At 41.3% G+C, this 13986-nt stretch overlaps 1 protein-coding gene across 1 annotated transcript in view; it reads left to right on the top strand.

Annotated features, from left to right (window-relative positions):
• The first annotated feature begins 12131 nt into the window (after nt 1-12131).
• Nucleotides 12132-13986, top strand: part of LOC118556588 (CD166 antigen homolog A-like) — a 50892-nt gene continuing 49037 nt past the window's right edge. Inside the window, exon 1 of the mRNA XM_036150244.1 lies at nt 12132-12454. Within this exon, the coding sequence (XP_036006137.1) occupies nt 12403-12454 (52 nt within the window). The 5' untranslated portion in view covers nt 12132-12402. The remainder of the gene's footprint in view (nt 12455-13986) is intronic.

Genomic DNA, 13986 nt, shown 5'->3' with positions numbered 1-13986 from the left:
CAGAGGAAGCAGACAGACAGAGATAGGAATAAGTGCCACTTGAGTCACTTTTAGTGATAATCAGAATATTTTTAGACATCACCCTACTGAGAACAAAAAAAAAAAAAAAAACTGAAGCTGATTAACTGTGTTACAGAACTTATAGCCCATGGCCAAAAAAAACCACAGCATGGATGAGGTGTTCAAACAAAAACTGTTGCTTTTCAAACTGAAACCATTTGAAAAGAGAACTACAAAAAAAAGAGAGAACCACTAACTCTTATTTTAGATTGTAACGAAAAACAGTGAACCAAGAACAGCAGATTATGGCTGCTTCTTTTTTTTACCCCTGAAGTCAGAGTGTATCTGGGAATAATAACAAACCCAACTATGTTCGAGCCACATGTAGTAAAACACGCAGAATATGCTAATGCTGTGCTCAAGCTAACTCAATTTGAGCAAATGACAGCATATTTATTTCAATATTATGCATTCAAACGAGGAACATTTTTACTAACAAAGGTTGTACTTTACAATGCGGGTAAAAGATGTGATGAGATACAAACTGCGGGAAGTACAACCCCGTCCCAACTTACTGTAACTGTAGCTATTACTATTTAAACAAAATGTAGCAATATTGGATTTTGATATCCAATATATATTTTGATTCTTATGTCTTTTCCCATCAGAATTCTGAAAAAAATATATATATTTACTGGAAACGTGTATAAATACTTTTGTCATTTCTTTTTCGTCTTTATGAGCAGGACACAGCAAACTTCAAGAAAAATCCAATTCAAGTTTTTTTTTCACAGCTTTTAATTCTGTTTCAGGATGATTTTTTGAAACCTCAGAATTTACTCAATCAGTACTTGTAATAGTTTGAAGCTTACTGTGTTAAACCAAAGTTTATTTATCCATTAAAGTGGCCCGGTCAGTGTACTTGCAGTGAAAGATGGCCCTATAAAGGGGGAAGGTGTAAATACATTAAGATTTTTGGCTAAAACATGAACAGATGTGATAAAGTTCAAGGTATATGAATACTATTACAGGGCACAGTGCCAAAATGGATGTGGTGATTGTTTGTTACTCCTACCCTTAATACTCAGACTAATTTGCTGATGGTTTAGAAGTAGGTGTTTGGACCATTTGTACGGCCAAAATAGTTATTGTTTCTCTTTTTGAGCAACAACTGAGTGGCGTCGTAACAGATGCGACGGATTCTCATCATTAGCTGTACGTTTTGCTATCAAAGAGCGGGTTCTATCGATCGGTTTTAATAAAATGACGGTGGGGATGGCATGTGAAGCTCAAACAAAAAGAACCATTCTCCATTTCTTTGTGTAAATGTGGAGATTAGTTTGTGGGGGGAAAGTTAGGCTCTGCAGTGAAGAATGAAATCGATAAAACACAGACTCCGCTCAGAAAGAGCGGTAACTGTGCATTGACTACAAGCTGCTCACACACTCAATCTGATTAACTAATGAAGCAATTATCGATCTGGCATGGAGATACTGGCCGGACACAGGCCCGAGCCATTAAGTGGATCTTCCTCTCCCTTGGTTACACTGAAAAATGTCAGGGCCACTATGTTTTGCTTCTTGACACAGTTTACCAAAGCCCCCCCGCCTAATCACTCGTTTGCCTCCCACGAGGGGCTGTGAAGAGGCCAACGCCTCCGTGGGATGTAGGCGAAATCTGATTGTCACAATGTTTGGAGAGGAGCCAAATTAACGTGTGCCCTATTTGCCGCATCGACAGGGAGAAAACGAAGGTACGCGAAACGACAACCGGCTCACTGCAGGGCTGGAAACGAGCGGCGTCCTGCTCGCCGTCCCGTCAGTTCAGGTTACAGCTTTCTGTCGCGGTCGCACCGAATGGGCAGGGTTTAATTATTTTTATATTAGCAACACACCTCTGGCAATTAGCGCAGATCCATAATACGACCGGGCTGCAGGGAGGAAGCGGAAGATTAGCTGTCTGCAGCATCCCCGAATGTCGGAAATACGTGCTTTTTCGCCTGATCCCTTAGCAACACACAGGTTTGTTTGTTTCCGTGCTCGTAGCAGGCGCCGTACCACAAGACGCCTCGCAAAAATGTCAAAATAGGAACCCTCATTCTTTCATCAGATAAAAGACAGCAGGAACCGGTACAGTTTTTCCCCCACTATGACATGATATATTGTAATTCATTATTCTGTGTGTAATCCCTCTCCGGAGTCATGGGGACTCACTGAAAATGCTCTCCGGTGAATACAAAATCAACTTGAACTGCAGCTGTGTTTATTTTCAGAGTAGAGGAGGGAAAAACCAGGAGCAAAGTTCCAGCGCTGACTTCTTCCAGACTCATGGGTTTTTTCAATATTTAGCCCTTGAGCGTGCCTCACCTGCAATCGCAATTATGACTGAGATGTCATTGTTTGGTAATTGAACACAATGCTTCGGGCCTGGTCATCAGTCACTCTCATTCACTTTCACCCACACTCACGCATTAAAAAAAAAAGTAAATAGTTCTTTTTTCTTTCTCGCCCTCTCTCTCTCTCTGTGCACCGAGGCAGGGAAAATATTGCTTTGCGGTTAACTTCTAATCAAATTGCATTAGGTTTTCACAGCCTGTGCCCTCACTCCATTTGCACAAACCATCACAGGGCCTTACATGAATTTCACACCCAGGGTGAGGAATACTTACTTCTTCACCCCCAATAGATTTCTGCTCTAGCCCACCAACACACATGAAAGTGTGCACCCCCACCCCCCACAGATAAACACACACGCCCGCACACACACACATGCTCACATGCACACAATTTGTGATCAAACAAGCATGATCATGCAGTTACAGCCCAGTGGTGGATCATTTTATTTGCAGTGTGGATTTAATGACATTTTAGATGCTCTGATGTTATTTTTACTAACTTCTGAAGCGGACTTGAAGAGACTGTCACTGTCACACCGCTCGTACAGTGTGGCATGTTTTGCAGCTGCACCGATCTTTTTTAAGTCATAATTTGTGTGTCATCATACATGCTGCATTCAAGTTGATCAAACCACAATATTATGCAGAGACTCCAGCATGTTAGTTTGATTAAATTAACTGCATAAAGCTAGTTTAAGAACTATCTATCTAAGTCATTTCTCTTCACTTGGGTAAAAATATAAAATTTTCCTCATGTGCCAGAGTTGTTTAAGGAGTTACACAAGGTGGAGTGCTTGGACCAATTTAATTTAATTTCTGATTAAACTGTTATGCAGCACAAGACAAAAATATATGTTGGTATGCAGATGATACTCCACAATTATTAGCAGCCTTGGTAAATAAGTGCAAGAGCCTGATGATAAATTGTAGTGGTTACTTCCACTGTTTCATGCACTTCATTAAAAGTTATGCTTTGACATTTTTTTCCCCATCTTCCTTATCCTCCTTCTCACTGTTCATGGTAAAAAGACAAATCTCCTCATTAATTTATGTTTGTCTTCGTTTGGGTTGTTTTGAACCTAATTATCACCCTCACTGTAGATATAAGACAGATGTTGTCAAGTAGCTGTTTTTCTTGTATTCCTTTCCAGACTCATGAGATTAACACTTCATCCTTCTTCGAATGGTATGTTCTGTTGTACTTCCCTTTTTAAATGTGGCAGAGAGAAATTGGGCTCTGAGTTGTGTGACGTTTGTACAGAGGGAAACAGGATGTTTCGGATCACAAATTAAAAGTTCACAGAGATGAACTTGAAAAGTAACAAAAGAAGTTACAATGGTATATCAGTTATATTTACTTAGGAGGAATAGCTAGCTTTGCCAAAGACTGTAGGAATATAGATTTTCTGATCAACAACTATTTCTCAATGTTCTTAATCAATTGATTATATTTTGTTCATCTATTTAATTGAGTTTATGCTATAGTGTTTAAAAAAATATAACATTTTAAGTATTTTTATTCAACATCTTTGCTGGTCATGAAAAAAATTACTTGATGGAGGTGTTCACAAATTTCATCAACATTACAAGCAGGGTTTTAAACTTTTAAAGCCTGAATGGGTTTTATATTCTGTTTTTAAGATTAAACAGGAAGGACGCCACCACAAACTCTCCTGTTTAGTTTTCTAAATGAGACTGAATTCCCATTTCACCACCACCGCTAGGCAGAAAATGTTGACCAGGATATGTCCTAATACATGTTTCAAGGACGTCCTTGCCGACAAGGATGTGATATTGTAATTATTTATTATTAGGATGATCAGAAATTCTTCAAACTTGTGTCAAACAGCTCTTAGTCTGCAGAAAGATTTCTAATAGGGAGTGAAAGAGAGATCATACTTTTCTAGTTGTACCTTCTCTCCTTCTTTTTCCCCTCTAAAATCCAGAATAAACATATTAAAATCTTCTTTTAACATACAAAAGCTCTTAATCACCAAGCTCCATCCTACCTCAGAGATTTCAAATTTCCATGCTTTCCCAACAGTGCTTTGCTCTCAGACTTTAGGTCCAGCTGTGGTTGTCGGAGTATCTGAGGCAGAGTCTTCGGTTATCTTATTCTCTTTACTCTCTCTATGTGTGCATGCTAATGATATTGTGAATAAAGTTGGGTTGAAGTACACTGTAGGTACCAGGATTTGAATTAGGCCTCGCCACTCACTTGCTTACTTTAGTTCAACAACGTGAAATCATGTTCATTCTAAACTGGCACAATCTAAATAAACCATTTTTAGTTGAATAATGATAGTATAGGAGTAATTTAGAGATCTGCCAACAGAGCACACTGCCAGGAGAGGGAATGTTCATGAAAGCAAAAGCCGTCTTTGTGCCATTATTTCCATTTAATGAATAGTCGTTATCTATTATAGTGGTATTGCTCTTCAGCGTGTTGTGAAATAATTGAAAAGAAGGGAGATATGAGCAAGGGTTTTATTAATTAATTATGACTTCTTTATTTATGCAGACATTACTTCTTCATCATAATTAACCATGCCAGAGGCTGCTTTACCATCAGCTTTATGTTTTTTTGTTTTTTTTTTGGCTGAAGGGCACAGCAGCAGGGTGATGCTCGCCCGCATGAAACAAGCCTCAATGTCGGAGCTCGGTGAAATACACCTCAGCGTGAATGTGTGTTAGTGCAGCCGTAGGAACTCGTGTCGGATGCTGTAAAAAGGGAAAAGGTAAAAAAAAAAAAAAAAGAGAAAAATAACAAAGCACCAATTTGTGCTTCTGACACTTTCCATCTTAGGAAACATCTAGTTTAAGTCAAATTTCTGTGGATTTCGTCAGTGAATTTTTAAAAGCATGTCAGCGGCACTTTGAAGCTGCTTTAGAGATTCTACTAGCATTCTTCTGGAGGTTAAAATTACATTATTTTTTCTGATGGGATCTCTCAGAGCAATTACCTTGATGTCAAATGTACATTTTGTTCTCTTGCATTGCAGCTTTTTGCTGCATGTGATCAGCAATGGACCAGTCTCTATTTGTACGAAGGCAATTAAAAACTATTTGATTAAGTTTAAGCTTGTTTGTTTGGCACCGATTCACACACAAAAAAAGTCATTTTGGGGCACTTTACAACATAAACAAGTCCAATTAATAGCCTACATTACACAATCCTGTTTGATCTGAATGTTAATTCATATAAATTCAAGTCATTCTACTAGAGTTCAATCGTATACCTAGATCCACGTCATAAAGGTAACAGGTTCAGGAGAGAAACCTACACATGCCTCCCCCAGTCTGTGGATTCAATTGCATTACCAGGGCAGAAGGGACACATGGTCTCTCAGAAAACCTCCAAAGAGAGGTTCCAATAAGGCATCCTATTCAGGTGCTCGAAGCATCTCAACTAACTCCTTTTGATGTGGAAGAGCAGTGGCTCTACTCTGAGCTCCTCACCCTATCTCAGAGGGTGAGTCCTTACCTGACTCCGCCAGATAGATTTGCTCCGCATATCCATCTGGAAACCTTCCGTTGAAGTAACTTTGGGAAGGGGCGAAAATACTGGTTAGCTGATTGGCCTATGTTGGTGATAGACGGGCCAAATGAACCAATCAGATTCGTCGTCGCTCTGTTACGAGCGACGACGAAAACACAACCACAAGCCAAGCTACTCTTGCTGCTGCAGGTAAAGGCTCGTTAGCTCAGCAAGGAAATACTCTGTAATTCCGATAAAACTTGCTCTATAGCCACGCTAACGCTAGTTTCATCGGCTGAAGCCGCCATGTTCTTCAGACTGAACTGACGCGCTTCCCGTTGCGTCACACCTCAACGCGCCTCAAAGCCAACGCTGATTGGACGTTCGTTTGGTGAACGGCTCCAAATTTTCTTTAACGGAGAGTAGCCAGACTGATCTGCGAGTGAAACCTTGAAAGCTCGCGAGATCAGGATGGTCTCACGAGGCTAGGTGAGTCCTGCCAACCTATGTAGGAAGCTTCTTCCAGCTGATGGGATCTCATCTGCTACGTTTACATGGACATAAGTAATGGTCATAAACAGCTATAAATGTGTAATGCAGACATAGCAGTCGGAATATTCTGAAAAGATCTGGCAAGATCTGTGTGCGATACAACCTTTCTATTAGAGACATTTAAAAAGTGCAAAAGACCAATAGCATGTATTGCTTAGCTTTTAGCTTAATTAAGGAGTTCAGTAATGTCTCAACGTCAATTAGAACCTGGTACGAGACCATCCTGGTCGCTCAGAAGACAAACAAACTTTGTACACTACTCATTGGTTGATATTTTTTGTTGTTCAGCCAAGATGGAAATACGTCTGTGTTTTTAAGGAAAATTTGAGAGCTCTGCGCATGTTATTGGTTCTATTCTGAATAAAGCCAGGTGCATATAAACACACATTATGACTGGATTTAATGATTGTATGCCCAGGTAAACAGCACAATCCCATTATTTTTTTGTTTCTGAGTCCAAATACATTTTAACCCGATGGTGAAATTTTGTGCATGTAAACATAGCAACTGTTTCAGTCATGATCCCAATCTCATCACTTTAGCCGAGGGCTAGAATGTATATGGATCAGTAAATTGAGAGCTTTGTTTTTCTGCTCAGATCTTTCTTCACCAGGACAGCCCAAAACAATATCTTCCTTATTGCAGACGAGGCCCCAGTCCGTCTATCTCTTGCCATATACTCGCATCACTCAAACAAGACACCAAGACACTTCAGCTTGTCCACTTGAGGCAGAGACTCACATCCGACCCAGAGGGAGCATTCCACCTTTTTTAATTGACAAATGTGGTCTCAGACCACTTCCCACTCAGCTATGAACCACCGAAGTGCACTTTAAAGGCGATTACTCAAAGACAGCAACACAACCACATCATCTGCAAATTGCAAAATTCATACCCTGTGGCTTCCAAAACAGAACCCCTCTTCTTCACGACAACACCTTGACATCCTGTCTGTCAACGCTACAAACAGGATCAATGACAAGCTGCACCCCTGGCAAAGTCCAACCTGGATTGGGATCAAGTTTCAACTTTGCGCTGAGAATGCAGACGATGCTTTTGCTTTGGTTTTACAAGGACCGGATAACCATTAAAAGCATCCCAGGTGCCCCATACTTCCGCAACACCTCTCTCAGAATGCTTTTGGTTCAATTCCATACTGATTTTCTTGTGCTGTAGATCTGAAGAGTCCTTACAAACTACACCCCTCTACGCTAATCAAACAGTAAAAAAATAAAAAAATAAAACATAAAAAAAATTCCAAACCATGAAAGTTCTCTGAAATAGAAAAAAAGTGATATTTTCATTACTCATTCTCCAAGCACTGTTACATTCAGAATTTTTTTTTTACAAAAACACATCACATCACTTATTGAAATAGACAGGCAAGAAACTTCTCTGCAGTTGCTTTGATAATCCATCAGATGTTCAAAAGAAGAAACATTTCTTTCTTCCATTCTCTCAAACCGCTAAACCGCGCGTCTTCCAGAGTCAGACTGCTGAAAAAAGTAAAAATGTCACCTTGCCATCTTTTTTTCTCAAAAGAAAAAAAATATCACTGGGATAATCAGCTAAAAAATGATCAGACACCAAAAGAATATTTGAATCCTGCTATTAAATAAAACATTATGAAATAGAAATTTTGTGGGGAATCAAATATTAGCCATTAAAACTATTAAAGTTTAATCAAGTGTATTGTGAACTGTTCAATTCTAAAGATGTTCTGTTTCATTGTTATTCTAATTTGTCATGTGTGGCATGCAGCGGAGAGCGGCAAGCCTGATATGTTTAAATGACCCATATTATGTGTGAATACAGTGATCAGGGATAAAATTATGGCATGTGAGGGGACACTGATTATCTCTTCGAAATGAAAGTTGTTAGTGGGTGGGATACTAGGCAGTAAGTAAACATTATGTCTGAAAGTTGTTAAATGTAAAGATTTTAACAAGTTGGACAAGGTCCAAATAGTGATGGCTAGACGACAAGGCAAGAGCATCAAAGGTGCACATTTTGTTGCGTGTTCCCAGTCTGCTATCATTATCAATCTCTAGTAAGGGTGGTCCAAGAAAGGAACAGTGGGGACAAAGTCATGGCTGTTGGAAATGAAGGGCTGGCCTGTTTGATCAGATCCAACAATAGACCTCATCTAGATCAAATTATTGAAGAGGTTTTCTCATACAAAATGGTGTAAGAATAGGCACTGCATCACAGTCCGTTGCCCAGGGGTGTGCAGCTGCAGACTAGTCAGGGTGCCCATTACAAGAACTGTACTGGATTCTGCACAAATTCAAACCGTGAGAGAGGAGAGCAATTTAGTTTGAGCTGTAAGCCCCACCCCCAACCGTTCTTTTCTCAATGAGAAACCCTCGACATGCTAAGCATGTGCCTCAAGCTCGTCCACAATACTTCAGAGGAAGCAAAGCTTCATCGAGGGGCTTTTCTCCGTTTTCTTTGACATAAATGGCAACGTCTAGGATAAATTATAGTTTCCTGTGTGATTGGTCAACACTTTCATACATGCCGCGCTGTTCTGTTTACACGCACTGGAGGAGCTGCTGCTTAGCATCGGCTCCACACCTCGTTGTGCCATTGGCAGAGAAAGTCGTCCGGGTTGTCCCCATTCGCTGCATATTCTACTAAAAAAAGCATGGATCAGTTAGTCAATTGTTGTTATCAAATTACATATTTTAACACATAGCATTAAAAGCATTTTTCCTCACCAGAAAAACATAAATTCAGGCATAGTTCCTTTAAAAAGATAAGATAAGAATTCCTTTAATGTCCCTCAATGGGGAAATTCAGGTGTGACAGTGGCAAACACACACAATTATTAGTGATGAGAAAATAAAAAAAAGAATACAAGGAAGGAAAAGTAAACTGTTATGCAAAGTTAGCTCTAAAGAAATCACAGAGTAGAATATAGGGGTAAATAAATAGATTGACTGAAGGAAAAACAAACTTATTTGATAGTGGAAAAATAACTCCAGCCTATAGACCTAACACACAATAAAAGAGTATGCAATACTTCCAGATGTACAATTTCCATAACATACAAAGCATAATCAATACACACTATGTATCATAGTCCAGCAAAATCCCAGTTAAGGCGTGTGCAAGTTAACTTAGCATTTGGGTACAGTGTAAACATTTAATGGCTGAGTCAGAGTCTGTGCAACAATATGCATGATGTAGACAGTTATCTTAGCATCTTAGAACAGTGTCAACAGTTAATGGTGTGCAACAACTTGTGCAACAATTTGTAGGATTTAAACAGATATTATGTTTGTTGGGAGCAGCAATGATTATAAAGTCTGACTGCAGCCGGGAGGAACGTTTGACGGAAGCGCTCCTTAGAGTGTCTGAGATGCAGCAGCCTGTCACTAAAAGAGCTCTCCAGCGCTGCAACTGTTCCATGCATGAGATGGGAGACTCCAGTGATGTGATTTTATGTCTCCCACCACCTGTACCGGGTTAAAAGGGCATCCCCGTGAGTTTATGGAGAAGCCTGCGGTGTATAAGGGGAACAAAAATGGTGCCAGCACAGCTCCCTGCGGTGCTCCCATGCTGCAGATCAGCTGGTCAGAGACACAGCCCCGTTTCCTCACACACTGCGGTCAACCAGTGAGGTAACACTGGGAAAGTTAGTGATCTACTCCTGACCGCTCCAGCTTTTCCTTCAGGAATCCTGGTTGGATGATGTTGTATGCACTGGAGAAATTAAAGAACGATCATCACCATGCTTCCAGGATTCTCCAGATAGGCCAGAACTCTGTGCAGCAGGTAGATGATGGCATTATCCACCCCAATGCCAGGCTGGTAGGCCAACTGCAGGGGATCCAATGAAGACCTCACCAGGGGCGAAGATGGTTGAGGATGAGCCTCTCCAGGGTCTTCATCAGGTGTGAAGTCAGTGCTATCGACCTGCAGCTGTTGAGGTCTTTGGTTTTCCACAGCTGTGGTACTCTCCTCTGCTTCAGGCTGATGTTAAAGATGTACCCCATGATGCCACAAAGCTCATCCACACAGCAGAAGCCTGGAGCTGAAGCCATCTGGACCTGCAGCCTTCCTCGGTTTGGTCTTCTGCAGAATGTTCCTCACTTGGAGCGTTGAGAAGGACAAGGTGGTGGCAGGGAGCTCATTGGTGGAGTCATCTGAAGCGAAGTGAGTGGATGACAGAGATGAAAGGTTCAGTTCTGGGTGGAAGAACCGAGAAGTGAGGGTGTTTGCTGCATGGTTGGCTGCGTTGGGGGGGAGGGGGGGTGGCTGGCTAGGCAAACCTCAGGAAGTGCTGGTCCAGCTAGTTTTTTAGCCTTTTCCAGACATCACTGGTGTTGTTGTCCTGCAGCTGTGACTCCATTTTCCTCCTGTGGCTGTTCTTTCCTTCTTTAATTTCTGTCCTCGGTCTTTTCTGCACATCTTTCAGCTCTTCTTTATCTCCTGATGTGAAAGGCCTTATCTTCTCCCTCAGCAGAGATGTTATCTCTGGGTTTATCCAAGGCTTGCTGTTGGAGAAAACTTCTCACCTTCATGGGAGGAATAGCAGAGTCCACACAGAAGTTGATGTAATCTGTGATGCATTCTATTCTGTCATATCAAAAAAAAAAATAATAATAATAATAATAATAATAATAATTATTATTATTATTATTATAATAATAATATACAGAAATAAGGACCTCTGTCATATCTGGGCTGGGATCTTAATGCATGGGGTTTATATCTTTTGTCTGCATGTGTTGTACATGGTTTTCGTACACTTGGCGGGTTGCCAGTCTTGGCCGTTGTGTTCGAATTGCCTGCTGCCGGTGGTCGGAGGACCCAGTGGCGCCAATGTATGGCAACGTCTCCTCCGTCAGTCTGCCTCAGGGCAGCTGTGGCTACTAACACAGCTCACCACCGTCGGGGTGTGAATGGGTGAATGACTCATTTTAGTGCAAAATGCTTTGGGGTTGACTAGTTAAAGCGTTTGAAAGTACAAGCCATTTACCATTTACATGGCTGTAAAGGTTATGAGTACCGCTCTGTAGTATTACTGCATTTACTGTCTATTATTTTTATTTACAGATAAAAAATATCTGTAAATAACATCTGTAAATAAAATATAATATTTTATTTACAGATGATTAATAAATGCTATGAGGTTTGACTGAGTTTGAATTTCAATGTGAAAACAACAGCAACACTATTATTGAAACTAGTTCTATTGTTCTTACGGTTGTTGTTGTTGTCGTCACTGTTGTTACAATATTATAATTAGATTCACAAGTAAGTTCATGAATGGATCAGACATGTCTCCTGGGAATAACTGAATGAGCTATCCCCAAAAAAAAAAAAGTCAGCATTTTCTTTTTTCCGCCAGTTCTATTTCGTTAAAAATCCGTTTCTTCTGTAGGTTAACTTTTAAAAACCAGGTGGGCGTTTTTGTTTTTTAAGAAGTGCTGCTCTCCTCCTCCAAGTATCCCTTTGAGTTCTGAATGTGTGTGCAGACTGGGGATGAGGGTGCATGAATGAGGGGAGGTTGAGGGGAGAGAAATGGGGAGTTGGGAGATGAGAGAGTACAGAAAGGAGGGGGGGCGGCTGAGAAAGGAGGGGAGTGCTGCTGGAGGGGAGAAGCAGGGGGAGGAGGAGGAGGAGGAGGGGGAGGAGGAAGGGAGGCAGGGTGGGGATGGGTATCAGAGGCGGAACTGCGAGCAGGAGCCTCCGCCCTCGCGCCCGCTCGCGAGCCCCTTGCAATTACCTGTTTGAGCAGAGCTTATGCGAGCGAGCTGGCGAGCACATGCCACGTTGGGAGTGGAGCCAAGACTGAGCAGCGCGTGGAGCAAAGCGAACCGGGCGCACGCGGACACTTTAGATTCAATTCACCTGTTCACATAAGAAAATAATAATAATAATAATAAAAAAAAAGATCTGAAGTGGTCTCCCGAAAACCTTCGAATCAGAACCGAGCTGACTGAGGATCTGTGTGAGAGTCGCCAGGATGCTGCACTTGTTGTTGTTGTCGCTCCTCTTCCCCGCGGTCCTGTGCCAAGGTAAGCTTTTTCTTCTTCTTCTTCTTCTTCTTCTTCTTCATTCTCTTCTGGGGTTACTGCGTGGTCGCGGACGAGGTGGACGGCAGGTAAAGGCAGGAAAAAGTGGCAGCTCTCTTCCCCCCCGCAGGTGCAGCCACAACTTCAGCCAGGGGAGTTCAACAGACTTAAGGCGCCAGGTTTTTTTTTTTTTGTTTTTTTTAATCATGTTCATAAGTTTGGGATCTCTCTCGTAGTTCTGCTTGCTTTAGTCAAGCTTTAGGGTAGACCGTTCCAACATCAGCAATTAGGACTAAATTGTTCCTTCTGTGCGTTGCTGGTTTTGTAATGCCCTCCGCAACAAAAACACAGAATGAAATCATGTAAAAAAAAAAAAAAAAAAAAAAAAAAAAACGAAAAAAAGCGAAAACAATTCCAACTCTTTCCTGCATTTCCTCAAAGTCCGGCTTATATCAGTAGAAGGTGACCTATTGCTATGTCTAAAGTCATTATGTGCCCATTGTGGATCTGTGAGGTGGGCATCACTTAGTCCTGATATGTGCTCATGCCACGATGATGATCTCATTAACATGAGTCATTTTTTTTTTGTCTGTGTGTGTGTGTGTGTGTGTGTTTGCGTCCTTGTTAACAAGCAGGCTGTTGAGCCGAATGATGCTGCTCTCCTGTATGATTTATGGTAATTATGGGCTGCCTGTGCGAGGAAAGCATTCCTTACATGCTCTGTCTAGTAATTACACATGGGGATGTTGGCAGTATTGGCTTGGGCGAGTGAATGGGCCCTTCGTTTTAACCAAATGAAGTGGAATCTTTTTTGTGTTTAAGCAGCACACAGAAAGTATGTGTTTTAAAAGGGATTGTTTCCTTTAGGAATTCAAATATGGACAAAGGATGCGTGCATTTAAGAATTTAAATATGGACAAAGGATGCGTGCATGTGTGTAAGTTTTGCACATGTTTTGCATTTGTGGGGATGCCTGCGTGGCTCTTTGTAGTTTTCCATCTTGTCTTGCTCCTGTTGGGTCAACAGGTAGCAGTCCCCCATGTGTTCACATCATTCAGCCACACTGCAAGCAGAAGCCATAAGCTCGGAGCACTTCCTGGGATAAGAGAGGGGCGGGGAGGTTGATCCCACTCTGCTTCCCTTGTGCCCGGCTGCACAGCAGTGGCGCCTGTAGTTGTGAAAGGAACGCCGTGCTGCACCTTTCAGCCCAACTCAGGTGGTTTATTTGGATGGAAAGGGGAAAAAAATGGCCTCTTAAGACACCATTGTATCACTGCAGTGCTGTGTGGTCTTCCAGATTTGTGTTTTTTTTTTTAAAGATGTTAGTGATTAAATAGTTGAAACGCGTGTATTCGCCTACGAGATAATTGGGAAATGAGTGGAGGGAAATAATCTAGCAATTTGTGCAACGTGAGAAAAAAGCTATTTGTAAAGTTTTTTGAATGGAAACAAAATGGATTCGGTGAGGGGTTTTAACCAGCTGCTGCATTTATTCATTTTTTTTTTTTTATTTGAAGAGATCGTCTTGGTAACGA

The sequence above is a fragment of the Fundulus heteroclitus genome, chromosome 18 (assembly GCF_011125445.2).
Source record: "Fundulus heteroclitus isolate FHET01 chromosome 18, MU-UCD_Fhet_4.1, whole genome shotgun sequence".
Taxonomy (NCBI): domain Eukaryota; kingdom Metazoa; phylum Chordata; class Actinopteri; order Cyprinodontiformes; family Fundulidae; genus Fundulus; species Fundulus heteroclitus.
This window is presented reverse-complemented; position numbering and strand designations above follow the sequence as displayed.